This window comes from Ruditapes philippinarum, unplaced genomic scaffold, assembly GCF_026571515.1.
Source record: "Ruditapes philippinarum isolate M1 unplaced genomic scaffold, ASM2657151v2 ctg3237_1_1_1_1, whole genome shotgun sequence".
Lineage (NCBI taxonomy): Eukaryota > Metazoa > Mollusca > Bivalvia > Venerida > Veneridae > Ruditapes > Ruditapes philippinarum.
This window is the reverse complement of record NW_026866022.1, coordinates 128554-146456: the sequence shown is the minus strand read 5'-3', so window position 1 is coordinate 146456 and position 17903 is coordinate 128554. Positions and strand designations below refer to the sequence as shown.

The 17903-nt window shown below is 31.8% G+C and overlaps 1 protein-coding gene across 1 annotated transcript in view; it reads right to left on the bottom strand.

Annotated features, from left to right (window-relative positions):
• LOC132731025 (neurogenic locus Notch protein-like) overlaps positions 1–17903 on the bottom strand; it is a 44998-nt gene that overhangs the window by 18607 nt on the left and 8488 nt on the right. The window contains exons 11-32 of the mRNA XM_060717123.1: positions 16800–17044; positions 15258–15564; positions 14313–14468; positions 11974–12148; positions 11621–11808; positions 11153–11404; positions 9623–9725; positions 8418–8516; positions 7791–7904; positions 6799–6912; positions 6541–6654; positions 6085–6198; positions 5647–5760; positions 4916–5029; positions 4132–4245; positions 3503–3616; positions 3142–3255; positions 2737–2850; positions 2135–2248; positions 1373–1486; positions 875–988; positions 485–598 (exon numbers count right to left, since the gene is read on the bottom strand). Coding sequence (XP_060573106.1) covers positions 485–598; positions 875–988; positions 1373–1486; positions 2135–2248; positions 2737–2850; positions 3142–3255; positions 3503–3616; positions 4132–4245; positions 4916–5029; positions 5647–5760; positions 6085–6198; positions 6541–6654; positions 6799–6912; positions 7791–7904; positions 8418–8516; positions 9623–9725; positions 11153–11404; positions 11621–11808; positions 11974–12148; positions 14313–14468; positions 15258–15564; positions 16800–17044 — 3121 coding nt within the window. The remainder of the gene's footprint in view (positions 1–484; positions 599–874; positions 989–1372; positions 1487–2134; positions 2249–2736; positions 2851–3141; positions 3256–3502; positions 3617–4131; positions 4246–4915; positions 5030–5646; positions 5761–6084; positions 6199–6540; positions 6655–6798; positions 6913–7790; positions 7905–8417; positions 8517–9622; positions 9726–11152; positions 11405–11620; positions 11809–11973; positions 12149–14312; positions 14469–15257; positions 15565–16799; positions 17045–17903) is intronic.

The window sequence follows — 17903 nt, the reverse complement described above, 5'->3', positions numbered from 1 at the left end:
ATAAAACTGCCCTTGTTATCCCACAAAGCACATACACTTACATGTATTTAGTAATGAGTAAGATAATTAAACAATTTTTAACAAGTCTAGTTTATGGTATTTTAAAAAGAATGGCATTCTGTACAAGATAAATGTGATCCTGAAGTCCATAAGGATATTTTATGATTTGGATTAGAGTCGCACCAACACAGTATAGGTCATATGGCGACCTTACAGCTTTACTTGTGAAGGAAGACGTCAGGTGATCCTCTGTTCAGTATTTCAGGCACAAGCGAGCACCTGAGTAGAACCACCAAAGTTCCGCAACCCAGCTGGATAGGATAGCCAATGAAGTCTGAACTTTTTGTGTCAAAGGTCAAGGCTGATTCATAATTTTTGTTATCATCTTCTCTTATCAGATTTTCTTTTATCAACATTAAAACCATAAAATTATTAACTTTATCTGTAATAATTCGTGTATATAATAAAAAGTATTAAAACTTACTGTATTCACAGTTAGACCCGCCATATCCAGCAGCACATGTACATTCGAAATTATTAACAAGATCCCTACAGGTAGCACCATTCTTGCAAGGGTCAGGTGAACACTCATTGATATCTTCAACAAGTTTTGAAATAAAGAAATAATACATTACTATGTTTAAAGTATATTTCCCCGTATTCATTTCCATTCAATAAAATAATATGATAAGTAATAACAATTATTTAATAACAAATTCGTTAAAGATTAACGTCCATAATGGTATTGATGTATTTATTTCACATCATGTATTTCTAAGAATACACATTTATTGAGTTTTAAGTTGAATATTTAAATGAACCATTTGGTCAAACATTCAGGTAAAGTAAGGTGATAACATTATTATATCATTACCTTTGTCACAATGCATGCCGTCATATCCAGCAACACAAGTACATTCATATCCGTCGACAATATCATTACATGTTCCGCCATTTTCACATGGGTTTGAAGAACATTCATTGATGTCTGTATATTGATATCATTACATCAAAAACTTGTAAAACAATTTACGTTTAACTCAATAATTTTAATTCATAAATCTGTCAAAAACTAATTATTTATCTTAAATAAATAATACTTAAATCGTTAATAATAATTAGTTTGCTTACAATGAGGTTTATTGGTCGTATCAATAAATACTTCTTTTGTTTTCATTATATTTGTCAAGAGTGAAGAGCGCTAAAACGGATGACAAAAGTAACAAACAATGGGCAAGGCGACGCTCACAGAAATTATCTGACAAGACGGCAAGTACTTTTATGTACTACTAACAATCAAAATTTGCGAAAAATTAATTTCATATTAGTTCCTTTATCAATTATACATAATAAGTTCAGAATAGTGTCTTACTGTTATCACAATTCATTCCGTCATATCCAGCAACACATGTACATACGTACTCATTTACAAAGTCCTCACAGGTACCGCCATTCTTGCATGGATTTAGGGAGCACTCGTTTATGTCTACATATATAGGGAATAAAAGTAATTTGTATTCCTCTCGTTTATAATTATTTACTGTACTGTAAATAGTAAAACATAGTCTGGTCAAAATAAGATTTTCGAAGTTGTTCCTTTATATGAGGTATTTAACACAAACCTTAGTATTTTCTTATGCTTGACTGATTGTTTATTTCTTAAACTATTATGTGCACCATGCCATTATGCTATTTCATCCTGCTACTGTCTATATCATCAACTGGATAAAGCCTTGCCGGATATACTTATCTATCTCCAGTCATTACGCCAAATGATGACGTCACATGTTTAGCAGCAAAACAAAACTGCATATAGATGCTATTTTATTGGGGAAAAAGAAGAATTAAACTTTTTAATTATTCTAAAAACATGATAAAAAGAAAGATAAATCAAATACATGGTTGCTGTCGGGATGGAGAAGGTTTACCCGGTTCGCTGCGAAAGTAAATCTTGTCGCTAAAGCTCGCCAAGATACACTTTCTCGCTCACCGGATAAACCTTCTCCATCCCGACATCAACCATGTATTTTCTATATTTTTGTCATCACTTTACAGAGTAAACATTCTTTTAAATATACAAATTTTAAAAATTACAAAATTTCTTACAATCAAAAATACAACAAACAAATGTCACCTTTTTCACAATCAGTTCCGTCATATCCAGCAAGACATGTACATTCATATTCATTCACAAGATCCGTACAGGTACCGCCATTTTTGCATGGATCCGACGAGCAGTCATTGATATCTGAGACATAAAAGAAAAATGCCATTTGAAAAAAAGTTTTCATTTTTATGTTGCAACTGTATTTTTATGTTGGCAGAGACTAATGTCATGGTACTTTGAAAAAGAAAAGAAGTCATCAAGTTATTCGTTTTAATTGGTGTTGTTATGAAAAAAAATTCTTTCTGTTGACTTTATCTTTCTTATGAATTCTTAAATGTACAAGGATAGACCCAGCAAAATAAAAAGATTAGTTTCATTTAGTTCAGGATAATGTCTTATTGTTATCACAATTCATTCCATCATATCCAGCAGCACATGTACATTCGTATTCAATTACAAGATCCTTACAGATACCGCCATTCTTGCAAGGGCCGGAAGAACAATCATTTATATCTACATATTGAAATAGAGATTGAAAGATAATTGTACGAATAATGACTACATTTTTGTATGCATAAAAATCTTGTGATTTCAAATACAATTTTAATCGAAAATTAACACCTCCTTACCATTTTCACATTTAACACCGTCAAATCCAGCAACACATATACATTCATATCCATTGACAAGATCCTTACAGCTTCCACCATTTTCACATGGGCTTGAAGAACATTCATTGACATCTGTGCATTGGTGATAATTTCATATATATTGAGTATTTAAAAAAACCTAAGTCCGTAAAGTGAGAAAGAGGTAAGAATGGTAAAATGATTATTTTCGATTGTGAAATCAGATCTTGTTGTATTTTAAACAAAGTTCTATTCAAGATCATAAAATCATAAGAAATTCAATTTTTAATCATTACAATTTTATGCTCCTTCCAATTATGAAATTACTAATTTCAGCGTGTTTTGTATTATGCTCATTATTGTAATATGCATAAATTATTTTATTTTCAGAAAACAAATTTTCACCTTTATTACAATTTGTTCCACCATATCCAACAACACATGTACATTCATATCCATTGATAAGATCATTACATGTTCCACCATTCTTGCAAGGGTTGGATAAGCACTCATAGATATCTAAGATGTTATATATGTTATAATAGCCGTATTTGCACTGTTTTGCATTGATAAATAATAAAATATTTTTTAATACACAATTAAAGCTTTCAATATATGCAGAAACAAAATCAAATCTTTATATGAAAAGAAATATTTTAAAAACTGTGAAGACATATCTTTTAAAGAGATAATGAAAGGTATTACTTATAGCAGTATAACAAATCTAATATTTTCCCTGCACAATAAATAAAAAACTGTTTCTTACTGTTATCACAATTAATTCCGTCATATCCAGCAGCACATGTACATTCGTAATCATTAACAAGATCCTTACATGTTCCTCCATTCTTGCAGGAGTTCAGATAACAGTCATCTATATCTGCATATTGAAATATACAATATAATTAGGTTCTATGAAAATGGATTATTAAATTAAGAAAAAATGAAATAACCAATATTGTTCTGCTATTTAGATATTCCAAATATTTCAGAAAGAAAAGTAACAATCCTAACTTGAAATAAGTAAAAAAACATATCATTTTCTTTGTCACAGTAGATGTTTTATATCTTGGACCACATATACATACATGTACATATCTTTTGAGAAACTATATGGAGCTATGGGTTAGTTTTTGATGTCCCTCAACACAGGGATCATGAGTGTAAGGCTCTTCTGTTGTCATTTTATTATATGACACCAGTACTGACCGGTTTCAGAAAGCAGGCTCGAAAGTGATTCAAATAAGTAGTTTTTACAATCGAGGAATAAAATAAAGTAAAAAAATGAGCACCAAAATAATCTTCACGATGTAAACAAAACATACTTATGTCATGATGTTCTTATAATAATATCATTACCCGTCTAAAACACACAGAATAAGCATCATTTCTTACTGTTATAACAATGTGTTCCGTTATATCCAGCAACGCATATACATTCATACCCATTGACAAGATCCTTACAGGTACCACTGTTCTTGCAAGGGTCCGAAGAACATTCGTTAATATCTGCGCATTGAAAACAAAATTGCCACTAATTATATCTTATAAGTAAGCAGTTAGTGCCCACAATAATTCACGGATTGATGTGCGAGATCGGCCAACATATTCAGTAATGCTGAAAAAGTCACCATATGATCTTAAAAGAGTCTCTTTGACTTGAAACCAATGAAATATATTCTAATATTCATATTCAACTATTCATATACAATTTTACCTACAAAATTTCATGCCCACGTCTCTGTAACAATATTTTTAAAGAATCAGGTACTGACATTGTAACATTGTAACACTGCAAGTAATAATAAAAACCATTTGTGTATTGAAAAAAATAAAACAAAAATAAACTTTGCTATACTAAACGGCAAAAATGAAAATGATTATCCGTTTGATTAAGCATGTCTATTGACGGTTTTGGTAAGTGCAAGAAATCGTCAACGTCCTCTTGCGCTTGCTTAAGCAAAATAATATAGAGAAAATAAGAATCCCTAAAGAAACCCCAACTTTCTAGTTTTATTAAAAAGGACGTTTACATAAAATGTCGTAAACAACATAAATTTTCAATTTTGTTATTATATTGACTCGTCTACAAAATGTTTATAGTTTATCAATACAATGCTAGTTGACACGAGATATATTGCACAGGTCCATAATCTGGTCTTAAAGGACATATTCTTACTTTGATCACAGTCATCGCCATTATATCCAGCAACACATGTACATTTGTATCCATTTACAAGGTCAACACAGGCGCCATCATTCTTGCAAGGGTTTGAAGAGCACTCATTGATATCTAATTAGGTAGATACATTTTTCATTATTTCGTCAAATATTTAATCTTGTTAATTTTAAGCGTATTTGATTATTTGTTTTGGTCAATATTTTAGTTCATTTCGAAAAGTCTACAACTGACAAACATTCAGTTTTGATAATGGAGACTTGGCCCATTATGAGACACAATCTTAAGTTGTACACTTTATTCTCTTTAAACAAAAATTCGTGGTTCCTGTGTCTTGCAAGCCATAATAATACGTATGGTAGTGCATATCTTGTATGTATTAAAATAGATCTAGAGCAAAACAATTACAATCATAAGTTGCTAGAAGTAAATAGACAAACTCGTCCATTTGACCATTTTTTCATTGGTCATTTTGAAATCCATGCGTATAATTTTTAAAATTATGTCTGAACAAACAAGGCGTACTGTTGCTCAATTAATTCATAATATATACTCTCACCATTGTTTGTACCGCCATATCCATCAACACATGTACATTCGTATGCATTGACAAAATCCTTGCATGTACCACCATTAGCGCATCGATCATTTAAGAAACTGTTGACATTTGCTCATTGTCAAACACATTGACACATTATATAATTGATATTAAGTCAATAGAAGGTCTTTACCAGTTGTACAGTTAGTCCCTTCATACCCAGTCACACAGGTACATTTGTAACTATTCACAAAATCTGCACAACTTCCACCATTTTGGCAAGGGTTATTTTCATAGTCATTTATATCTTAAAAGAAGAAATTTGTAATGTATTAGCTATGAATAGTGTAAAATCTGTATAACTTACGATTTTGACACTTGTTTTTGTCTAAACTTACTTATATGTATTTTCCAACGTATTAGATAACGTTACTAAATTGTATGGAATTTTGTACTCGGTAGAAAGAAGATAAAAAAAGGCTGAACCTTGATTGTGTTGAGCTTCAGACAACGTGTTTAAGTTAAGCTTGAAGGTGTCATGCATAATTGCTTATATAATTATATATTGAAAGAAACTGTTTTACATATTTGTAGGAAAACTTTATGTTCCAATTTAAGCAAACATACATACCAATTTCACAGTTAGAACCAGCATAACCATCAACACATTGACATATCCGTGAATTGTTGATGTCGCCACATGTTCCTCCGTTCTCACATGGGTTTGCTGCGCAACTGTCTATTTCTGTGATAGAAAATTAAAGTATCTACTTCATGGTAAAAGACATGGAGTTAAAAAGAGCATTTACATTTTCTAAATCTTGGTTTTATATTTAGGAAGAATTTTTTATACATTATTTTTACATTTTGTTGATACCTTTTGTTACACACTGTACAAATCCGACTTTATAATATTGTCATCACATCATTTAACCATCCGAGATCAAGAGTTTATGCTATATGATGAGACCGTGTTACCATTTATACTGATATATATAATTACAAGAAAGTTAAAATGAAATAAATTTCAGTATTTTCCAGATATTATATGAATCTAGAGGTACAATAAAATTGATCAAATATATACCAGCAGAACAATTGACCCCATATGTTCCAACCACACATTCACAAGTGTATCCATTGACACGATCAAAACAGGTACCTCCATTCTTACAGGGATTGGTCGAACATTCATCGATATCTAAAGTCACAAAAATTAAAACATTTTACTAAAATGTAAGCACACGGTTGCATCAATAACTCAACATCATTCTTTTTTTAAGTGCAAACAAAAGTAAAATTATCTTAAAAGCATGATATTATGAGTATAGTAGTAGACACTGACCTGTTTCACAGTGAGTCCCCTCAAAGCCTGGTGGGCACATGCATGAATACATATTAATTCCGTCTTTACATATTCCATTGTTTTGACATGGGTGAGATGAACATTCGTTTATATCTGCAAGAAATGTTTAATTATTTCATTTGACTGTTTCACCTTAATAATAATAATAATATAATAAATACCACATTTATATAGCGCCCTTTTCATTAAAATGTTCAAAGGCGCTTTACATCAATCATATATGTCTAAAACAATATAAATGAACAGGATTATGAACATTAAAAATATTTTGCATTAACTAATTAAAAATATAAATTATGGAATTATTTTTACATATTAATACAATATAACTTAAAGATCCTTAAAACTCACTTTACAATATTATTGTCATACATTAAAATTGTCTTCAATATATAAATGTGTAAGAAATAATGTGCCTTTTAACATAAACTCATAAATAAATATTAAAAGCTACTTTAAATGCATATTGATGATTTTCATTGTTTTGTTGTCATACTTTACAACAGAAAATATATGAACGATTGATAAAAGAATGAATACAGCGACATCAGACTAAAAGAATATTGAACCTAACGAACCTGGATAGCATGAGTACTGCTACACCAAGGTCCAGTACCTTACACATAAATTCAGACAAAGAAAAGTAAATAATAACAATATCATAATTTGTCTAAACGGTATTTATTTTCTCGTTGATAATGAACGACCTCGACCTGACAAATATATTTAATTATGTATAAAGAACAACTTTAGAGCAATGATTGTTAACCAACATTAAGGATAATTTTACATTTGCATAATATACCACATGTTATCAACATACGTTAAGAAACTTTCGGACAATGGCTCAATTAATAAGTATATTTTGCTTCGCTTATATAAGATTACTTTCTATTCAGATTAGATATATCATACTTAAGACTAAATATTTTGTAAATTAATAATATTTCGATGGACATACATAGACTTACTTATTTCACAATTAGTACCAGTGAACCCAGCAACACAGGAACAGGTGAAGCCATTAAGTTGATCCGAGCATGTCCCATCATTTTCACAGGGGTCTGATTCACACTCATTTATATCTACGGTTATGTTTGAAATAAATCTTATATATTTATCATGTCATAACATTGATTTTGATGATAAAATGCATGCCTGATATATTTAGCTTTATCAGTCACCCCTCTTTATCAGACACCTCATCCAATACATATTGAAATAAAATGAAGAGAATGGAATATTTTACCTCTTACTGCTTTGAAAATATTATACTGATATACATCAAGTCGAGTGGATGTTTTAAATACTAAATTCTCTCTTACATTTGACTTAATCATTTTGGACTATTTCTATTCGATATAACCCTTAGATTATTATTGCGCACAGCATGAACTCGATAGGTTTTTGACAGGCTTTTGTTTCAGAATGAAACAAATATCAAAATTGAAAACATGATAATAGAATACAAAACAAGTGTCTGATATTATAAAATTTATCAGGCTCGGCACAAAAAATAAGAAGAGCTCGACAGAGCATCGCCGTTCTGTTTTTTAGCCTTGCCTGATAAATTTTCATTATATCAGAACTAACTTTACCATATTCACAATTGTTTCCACCATATCCGTGTGCACATGAGCATGTATAGCCATAAATTTCTCCGGTGCAATTGCCTTTATTCTGACACGGGTTATTGACTGAAAACGAACCGAATTTATTAATAAATGAACCATTAGAAATATGTTAAGTGTATATTAAGCCGAAAATAATAACATTTATGAAAAACGTAAATATCATTCATCAAAAACGTTTGTCTAACAAGACTACACATAGATCCTTACAAGACCCAAATATGTTTGATTTGAATTTGAATTATCGGAACGTGTTTTTCTTTACAAAAGAACACATTCCAATGTTTGTGTCTTTTTATATTATTTATATCATTGATTTCTTTATATTGATTGCAGTGAAAAGTACATGTTACTTGAATACAATTATGTATATGATGATGTACTATGTACAAATCAGAGATAAAAGATATATTATGTTAAAGCTAATGTTATTCAAATAAAAGCTGAAAGTATATAATACGTCTCTATCAATAACGAACAGCGAAGCGTATGTAATAGTATTATGTAGAACTAAAATTCCTCAAACGCAAAAATGCTTCCAGTAAAACATAATGACTAGCTAAACTGTGAATTGTAAAATGATAAAGAGTTAGGAGATGAGTAATACTTATTCAAAGATTATACCTAAGCTTTATATACATGACAAATAAAAACCATGTTTAATTAAGTAACTTTTTGATATTGCTGAACTAATTTCCATAAGAATCTATGTAAATGTTTTATATATAATCTTAAAGAGGGGAAAAGCCGGAAAAAGGGAGTTTCCCGGCTAGTGATGAAATCATAGTTTAAAACTGACATTTGCATAGTCTGTTCATGTGAAATAATTGAAAGTGTAACATCTCTCAATGACCGCAAAGTTGACCCAAACATCAATGTTACTGATAAGATTATTTCTACATATTACTCTTTAATCTTATCGTATTGCCCTGTGTATATGAGTATTATTATTTCCTGTAGCTACTGTTGTCTATATTCCTAGTTCGATAATGTGTCAGTGAACTACGCAAAAAGTGATTTAAATGATAAGATCCGATTAAACAAAACAAACATACAATGACTGTGCAAATAACATTATGTATCTATTAAGGCTTTGCTACATAGTTTAAAAAGACGGATCTCTCGTAGCCAAACTATAGTTTACATAAATAGAGTAAAAGAATTTAACATACCCGTCCAATTATATTCATCAACCAAAGATTGACAAGCTAAACAACCTGCTGGAGACATGTCATTTTCTGCTACACAACCGCCATCGATAAAACAGTATTCAGGCTAAATAAAATGTTTCATATATGACCATTTTAACATTTCTATATCATCTGGAAAATACTGACTTTTTTCAGTTATATAACGTACACAGGTAAAATGCACAACATGTAAAACGTATTATAAACATATGGTGCTCCAAGAAAAGTACCACGTATGTTTTACATATGGTCAACACACATGATATTCATATGTTTTCATATAGATACACATGAATAACATATGTTAGCATATGGTTAGAAACATTCGTGTCTCCAAGAAAAGCACACTCTATCCTACATATATGGTAAAAACGTATGTTTTACAGATATGGATACTCATGATTATTCATGTTTTTCATTGAAAATGCTATATTATGTTCAACAGTTTGTTTGAACATGATAATATATAAGAATTTAAAGCAGTATGCCTCCAGAGTCATGCTAATTTTCATAAAAAGTTTGAAAATGTATTTATAGGTAAAATATTTATTGTAAAGTGAACAAATAAAGTAAATTCTCTCCCTTTCGGTCGCTTCCTTGTGAGTTTTTTATTGTTAAATTTTCACGTAATAAACAGTAACATATACAAAGAAAGAAAAAATCATTAATAAAAACCAGTGACAGCTTATTCTCCCTCTTACCAGTACCTACTCTGACCCGACAGTTCTCCCCCAAATTTAAAATATGCACAGTTGTCCCTCCAAAAATATATTTATCATTTATATATTTTCATTTTTTGTATAAAGGTATGTTTGCTATTATTTTTCAACATGATAGGAAATATTTCTTTTTTCTCATAGATTTACTACATTTACAAGTTGCACATAATTGCATGAACCAAGAATCTTTTCATGATTAATTACAATCATTTAGAATCTAATTGAAACTGTTCAAAGTGCAAAGCTTGTAGAATATATGATTCACATATTTATCGTATGAAAAGCACATGAAAGTTCACATATATTTAACATGTAAAAAATTATTCATATGAAAAAAATGTGATAACCATGTGTTAATATCATGTTTGCTAACACATGTTTTTTCATATGGTCCTGGTTGAACATATGTAATTTAACGTTTTTCAAAACATATGAAACACATATGTTTTACATATGAAAAACATATGGTGTACCAAATATACAATGAACATCCGGTGCATAGTACCCGTGTAATCATGCTACATTATTTCTTTAAAATATCTTAAAAAGCTTTTCATCAATATAAAATCTTCTCTTTCTTTTCCTCGTCGTATCTAATCAAATGCTTTATTCTTTCCATCCCTTCCTGTTAAATTATAGAACATTCTACCAATTTCTATGCACTTTGCTTTATAAAGCATAAATTCAAAGTGACCAAACAGAAGTCGGGCATCTGAGACGATACATTCGTTTCTGAAAGTAATATAAGACCCCTGAGTGCTAATACTGGAAATAAAACAAAATAGAGAAATACCTTTAGGCTAAACGAGGCATTTTCAAAAGAAGTAAAAGTTGCTTCTTGGCAAGTAGAGTCGTACACATGAACACTTTTTACATTTCCGTACGTGATGCCATTGTTGCTGATTGAAAAATCGTACTTCGTAACAAATAAACCTTCAGTATCAATTACGTTGTCTTGTATGCAACACACTCCGGTAAATATATCCTCATATTCACCAAAAAAGGACGGTGTCGAAATAAGCTCCCTTTCGCCACTTATTGTTATCTGACAATATATATGGTTCAAGTTAAAAACTTAATGTTGTAAATGTAAAAACATTGCTATTATGAGATAATAAGTAAGTCATTAAGAATGTTAGTATATAATTTCACAATAAGGACAGGAATCATGGCTCAAACTTAGGAAAATGTATCTTTTTTTATTTATTTTTCTTTTATTCTTTTTTTTTTGGTGTCTCTCTGGAGCAATGTGTATATATACCTTAGAAATATTAGCCTTGCATCGAAAACCTTCAAGAATATTTGAAGATCTGACATGGAAACATAAGCATTCGTCACCATCAGCGAGATCACATTCTCCGCCACCTTCTATATCGTCAATTGTCAAAGGATCTCTTTCATCTATGTCACATTCTGCTCCATGGAAAAATCCAAAGCAATCACACTCGCCTGTAATATACAAGTACTTATAATGAATAAACGTGATTTACATCAACAACATAAAATAGAAAACATTTACTTTACATTTGTATGTATTAATTTTTGACTTGCTTCTATTCCATTATTTTTGGTTAAGAAATGTAACATTTTAAACAAGGATATAATTCAACTTACTTTTGTCGTTACATTCACCGGTGTTGCTACAATTTCCTGGGCATGTATTTTTATAAAATCTAACAACTTTTTCAGAATTATTTGCAACATATATAGGATCAAGTTCCATCATGTTCTTTACAATATTATTAATAGATTCCACATGTGCTGCTGCCCATGACGTGTCATTTCCGGCCTGAAACAAGGGGATATTTATTTTAGTTTGTTGAGGCTTTAGAATCTCTTGAGAAAAGTATATTCATCGAGAGGTGTAATAACAAACACATTAAGTTAAATAACACGGACTGATTGAGCCAATGTTTTAATTAGTAATAACGGCAAATGTAACATCTCTCACGCCAACTCACGTCAGTTCTAGTGGTATTCAATCCTCAAATATGAAATATATTATCCAAAATGGAGATGTCAGAAGACTGTTTTACTAAATGGTTGGTGTGGCCCTCCAGTGCGCTTTCATTAGTATGGGCACGTAATAGTAACTAGCTCCATTAGAACTAGCTCCATAAGCTACCTTTCTAACATAAAATAAATCATTTTCTCATTCAAAATAGTTCTCCGGTAATATTCAAGTCAATAGAAGAAAAGAGCCAGTGAATCGAAGTAATCGACCTTACTCACCTGGTCAAGGATATCCCGAGGAGCTTATATATAAGCTAAAACAATATCCAAAAAGTAAATAAATATACTACTCAACATTGGCTAAGGATCACCTTTTTGACATTGCATTTTTCAGTCCAATGATCATCATATTAAAATCATATTTCCTCTGTACGGGGAACTCATAATCGTGTACTTAAGTTATTGATTTGTTAGGTACACCTTGCACGATAAGCACGTTGAAAAGCATACCGATGGAAATTTGGTGTTTTATGGCCATGTGCTTTCACATAAACGTGTGCAGGCAGCAAGACTTCTCTCGTTTTATTGTAAAATGCGTTCAAATTAAACAAACTATGGCAAATCGACAGGAGTATTGGAATGTTGGAGGCTGGCCGTTTACAAAGGCACGTTGCGTACGTCCATGGGGTATCACAGAGCGTTGTCTCCGGGATGTGGAACCGATTCCAAATGACTGGAAATGTCTTGCATGACCACGCCGGAGGTCGGGAACGTCCAACGACTCAAGCCCAGGGCCGATTTAATGTCCTTCAGTGCCTACCAACGGTTCTCGAACGTAACGACTTCCAGAAGGCAACTGGTGTGTGTAAGCAGACAAACTGTAAGAAACAGGTTGCATGATGCTGGAATGAGGTCACTGAGGCAGCAATTCACATACCTTTGTCACAACGCCATATTCAAGAGCGTTTGCAATGAGCACAGACTCATGTCACATGGACTGATGAGTCAAGGTTTTGTGTGGACTTCACGGACAGACGGGCTAAGGTTTGAAGAAGTCCAAATGAACGCTTAGCTCCAGCCTGCGTTGCAGAATACGACCGTTTTAGCGGAGGTTCAGTCATGGTGTGGGCGGGAATATGCGGAAAACGGACATATACATCATTGAAAACGGTACACTGACTGCAATTAGGTACGTCAATGGAATCTTAGACGTCCATTTACGCACGTACGCTGGCAGAGTCGGCCCTGATTTCCTTCTTATGGATGACACAGAGCCCACATCATAAACCGATATCTTGAGGCGGCAACTATAGTCCGCATGGATTGGCCAGCGAGTTCCCCGGATCTAAATCCTTTGCTTTGAAAAAACATTTCTTTACACCACATCCAACCAACAACAGTTAAGGAGCTATCACATGCAATCAAAGGGCCCAGATTCCTCATCACAAGGTCCGCAAGCTCATCAGCAGCATGCGGCGGCGATGCCAGACGTAATTAATGTCCACTGACACCATACTTGGTATCAAACACACTACGCTAACCATTTCCTGATCTTAATCCACTATGTGATCTCCAAAATGTTGCTTTTCGTCCAGGCACACATCAAGGAACATTTCCATTGTCATTATTTTCATAAAAATCAATTCCTAACTGATTATATTTAATTCCGTTTAATCAATTTTCACATTTATTACAAATACACAAAAGAAACGCACTGTAGAAAAAGTGATCCTAAGCAAATTTTGAGTAGTATATTACAAATATTTGTTCAAATAAATTGAGACCACAATGACATCTGTCGGTAATACAATGTTTATTCATCTCATTCTATGTTTTGTTATTGCTTTGCAGCTATGTCAAATGTCTTTATATTATAGTTATAACATAAGGTGCCAATACATATAGAGGTAATTGATGTACATTAGTAACAGAGGTTGGAAAAGCTTTTGAACAATTGTAATTAATTCCTTGAGTTAATTCACTTGGATTTTAATACATACCACTACATCAAATGTACATTGTTTAATAACTTCGTTTGGATCTTCATTGCCACCGACCTCGGAATATTCTTGCACAGCTAAACTACCCGCAATTTTATCTTCACACAACTCCTCAGCAGCTGCTTCAGTAATATGTATATTTTGGATGTCTTGACGCTTATCAAGAAAAAAAGTGTATTGACTTAAATAGATGTATAATTTTGTTATGAGATTACATTAATTAATTAGTGGTGCAAATATGTACCGGTATATTACTACGCATCGTACAGTTGTATGAAAGTACTGATATTTACTTTTAAATTTGATCAACAGATACAATCACTAGGTTGACTATTTTACATATGTCAAGCATTTTGATTGTTTAATGATGACCTAAAAAAGAGTTCTGTTTAAACTTGCCTAAACAGACGCTAAGGTTTTATATTATTCATATATCAGCCAATGTATTGCAATATGTATCGCAATAAGGGATGACTGTGTCGTAAAACATAGCAAAAAAGGTTTGACCAATCGTTATATTTAAATATATATACAAAGCATGCTTTGACCGTATAGTTGCACTCATGAATGAAAACATATCTAGTTATCTAGTTACATAAATCTGAAAAATAGCTTGTTCAATTAAAAGGATGATAAAAAGTTGTTAAAACATTCCACATTGTACTTTGTTTGTAAAAAGATCAAACTACGAAACGGTAAAAGTACATAAAATGTTTATGTATTTTTGAAAATATCTTTATAGTTATCTCTACATCGAAAGAATTTTTATTTTTATGTATAAGAAGTGGGAGGTGAGAAGTGTTCCAGACATTTAAGTCTATATATATCTTAAGGACACCTGTGCTGAAAAAACTATTCTCTATTTATACGCAAAGGTAGACTAAACGCTATATCTGTAAACAAAATACCTTTCTGCTGTCTATCTTCAAACAATAATAGGATTACCTTGACCCTAGTTTCTATTTCCGGCGTATCTAGTGCTGTCATTAATTGAAGTAATCTGTCTAATTCTTTGTCATCTTTATAATTGCCATCTGCGCTTCTCCTCCTTCTGTTTAGTACGTTACATTTTGTACCGGTTATTGATCTGCTCAGTGTACAATTCAAATATTGGGTGGGATAGCATGTTGCTTCGGCTACTGGTTTGTTGCTTTCACAGACACAAAACAATCCATTTAGATCACCCCAACTGTCTAAGGTCCTTTGCCCTGTTAGAAATAAGTTGAGTTGCTTTGTTTCTTCTGAAGTTAAACTGAAAATAAACACAGTAGTTTATACAATAACAAAAAAGCAATCCTTTCGTTTTATTTATAATAACATGTTAAGAAATACTCATTTGTTTATATTCTCATTTTCTAAAGACAGAAATGTCAGTAAGTGAAAATTTTATGTTATCAAAACCCGATTCTGATCAATTTGGTGCTTACATTGGTATATTCACCAAAAGAAATGAAAATGAATTTGATCGCCGATTGTATAAATTCCTTAGTCAAAACACATAAAAACCCTCGCACACATTTGCGAAAATAATTGTGCATGAATAAAATGTTGTCGTCGTTAAATTTCACACGTAAAGTTTACACACGAAATAACTTCTCGGCTCTTCGAAAGACTCTTTGATGTTTACAAAGTAGTTCATGCTGTTTAATCCGAAACATCAATGAAAGTGCCGAAACTTAGACGACTTTAACACATTGTTCTATTGATCAAAAGACTAATCATATTTTTGAGAAGAAAATGTTACGCGGTTTAATTATAAAAAGATAAAAAAATTGTGGGATGATAAGTGTCAATTTATGACATTATTCATCGTGAGTGCATTTGTTTATCTCTGTTACATTCGTTAAAGGGGGTTATATGAGTCTATATGTTAAGTCATTAATGACATACGTTTATAAATGGTTAAAAACTGATGATGTTGTTGATGAGGATGATGATGATGATGATAATAATGAATCAGATAACTCTATTTGTTATTCAATTAGATTTATTATACACACAAGCACATGCACATAAGTATATCATTGTATATCTTTTTTATAAAGAAACAAATGATATATTTGGATAATAACTAAATCAATAGCCACCTGTATTAAGCAACCAACATGACTGCATCCCTTGGCTGGCAATTTGGATAATAACCAAATCAATAGCCGCCTGTCTTAAGCAACCAAAATGACTGCATCCCTTGGCTGGCTATTTGGATAATAACCAAATCAATAGCCGCCTGTCTTAAGCAACCAAAATGACTGCATCCATGGGCTGGCTGCTTAAGACAGTTTTGACTGCAATTCAATTACAGTAATAATTTTCATTTAGATAGGTTTGAAGCAAATATCGATTGAGTAAATCGTTTTAAAACGTTTGTGTTATCACAGTGTCACGGAAAAATAAATATCGGCCTGATTAAATCCTTTAGGATATTATGGTTTAAAGAAATAACATATCAAGATATTCAAAAAGTGAACGATATAATAAATTAAATACCTCCAGCTTTCTGTAAAGTCAGCAAAGTGACTTTTACGATTTGCAGAATTAATTGCCGAGACAGTTCCATCTCTATGTTGAAAATCATTGGCAGGATTATTGTCAAACTGTCCACACAATCCCTCAATGTTATACAAGTCTTTAGGTGCCATTGTAATGTCTATGTTCATTGTTCCTTCGTATCTTCCCTCGCGTTCATTTTGAAAAAGTCTTATTGTTATTTTAGTTCCAATGGGTGTGAACACCTATAACAATAACATTTGAAAGTCTTCCAATAATCATTAAGCCTCAGAAATTATTTTTCTTTTCATTCTGTAGAAAGGACTAAAGAAATGTGTTTCATAACGTTGAAATAATGGATTTAGAACACGAAACAAGCTAATCACCCTAAAGTTTAGTGTTGAATTTGTAAGGTCAGTGACTAACGTTCTGGAAACTGTAACTGAACTGGAAACAAATGGAAATAAAAGTTTTAGCATTTTTAATCTCATTGGGTCTTAATATTAACATCAAAATAATATAAACGAGCTGTATGATGCGTCCTGTGAGCGTTGCCTTTGCCTTATTGGTCTTTATTATCGTGTTTTTTTATGAAAAAACTGTCTTTCCGAAGACCATTTAATATGGTGCCTTTCAAAGTAACTCGGCAATCTTTGTTGTCATGCTAATATTATTTGTGACACAGAACAACTGACCTTTCACAAACATTTGGCCAGCCTTTCAAGATACTAAGAAAATCAACGGTAAAAGATCAAATGTGATACAAGTTTATCGCGAAATATATTTCAACCCACTGAAAACTATGAAAATGCTAAAAAAAAACTTTTCTTAAATGGTGTTATGTCTGTAAAAAAAGTTCATGAAAGCCCAAAACCTGCCATATACCATTTGGCCAAAGATAATTTACACACAATTTTGAGTGAAAACAGACTGACAAAATTATTGACAAACCCCAAATTTAATGCGTGCGTGCGTAAGCGTGTGTGTGTTATTAATCAATTGAATTACCTATTGACAAAACATAAATGATTAATATTATTGATGAGCTACAAAATACTAAACATTTATTCTGAAAAAAGGATATGCGCCTTATTTTCAGAAAGA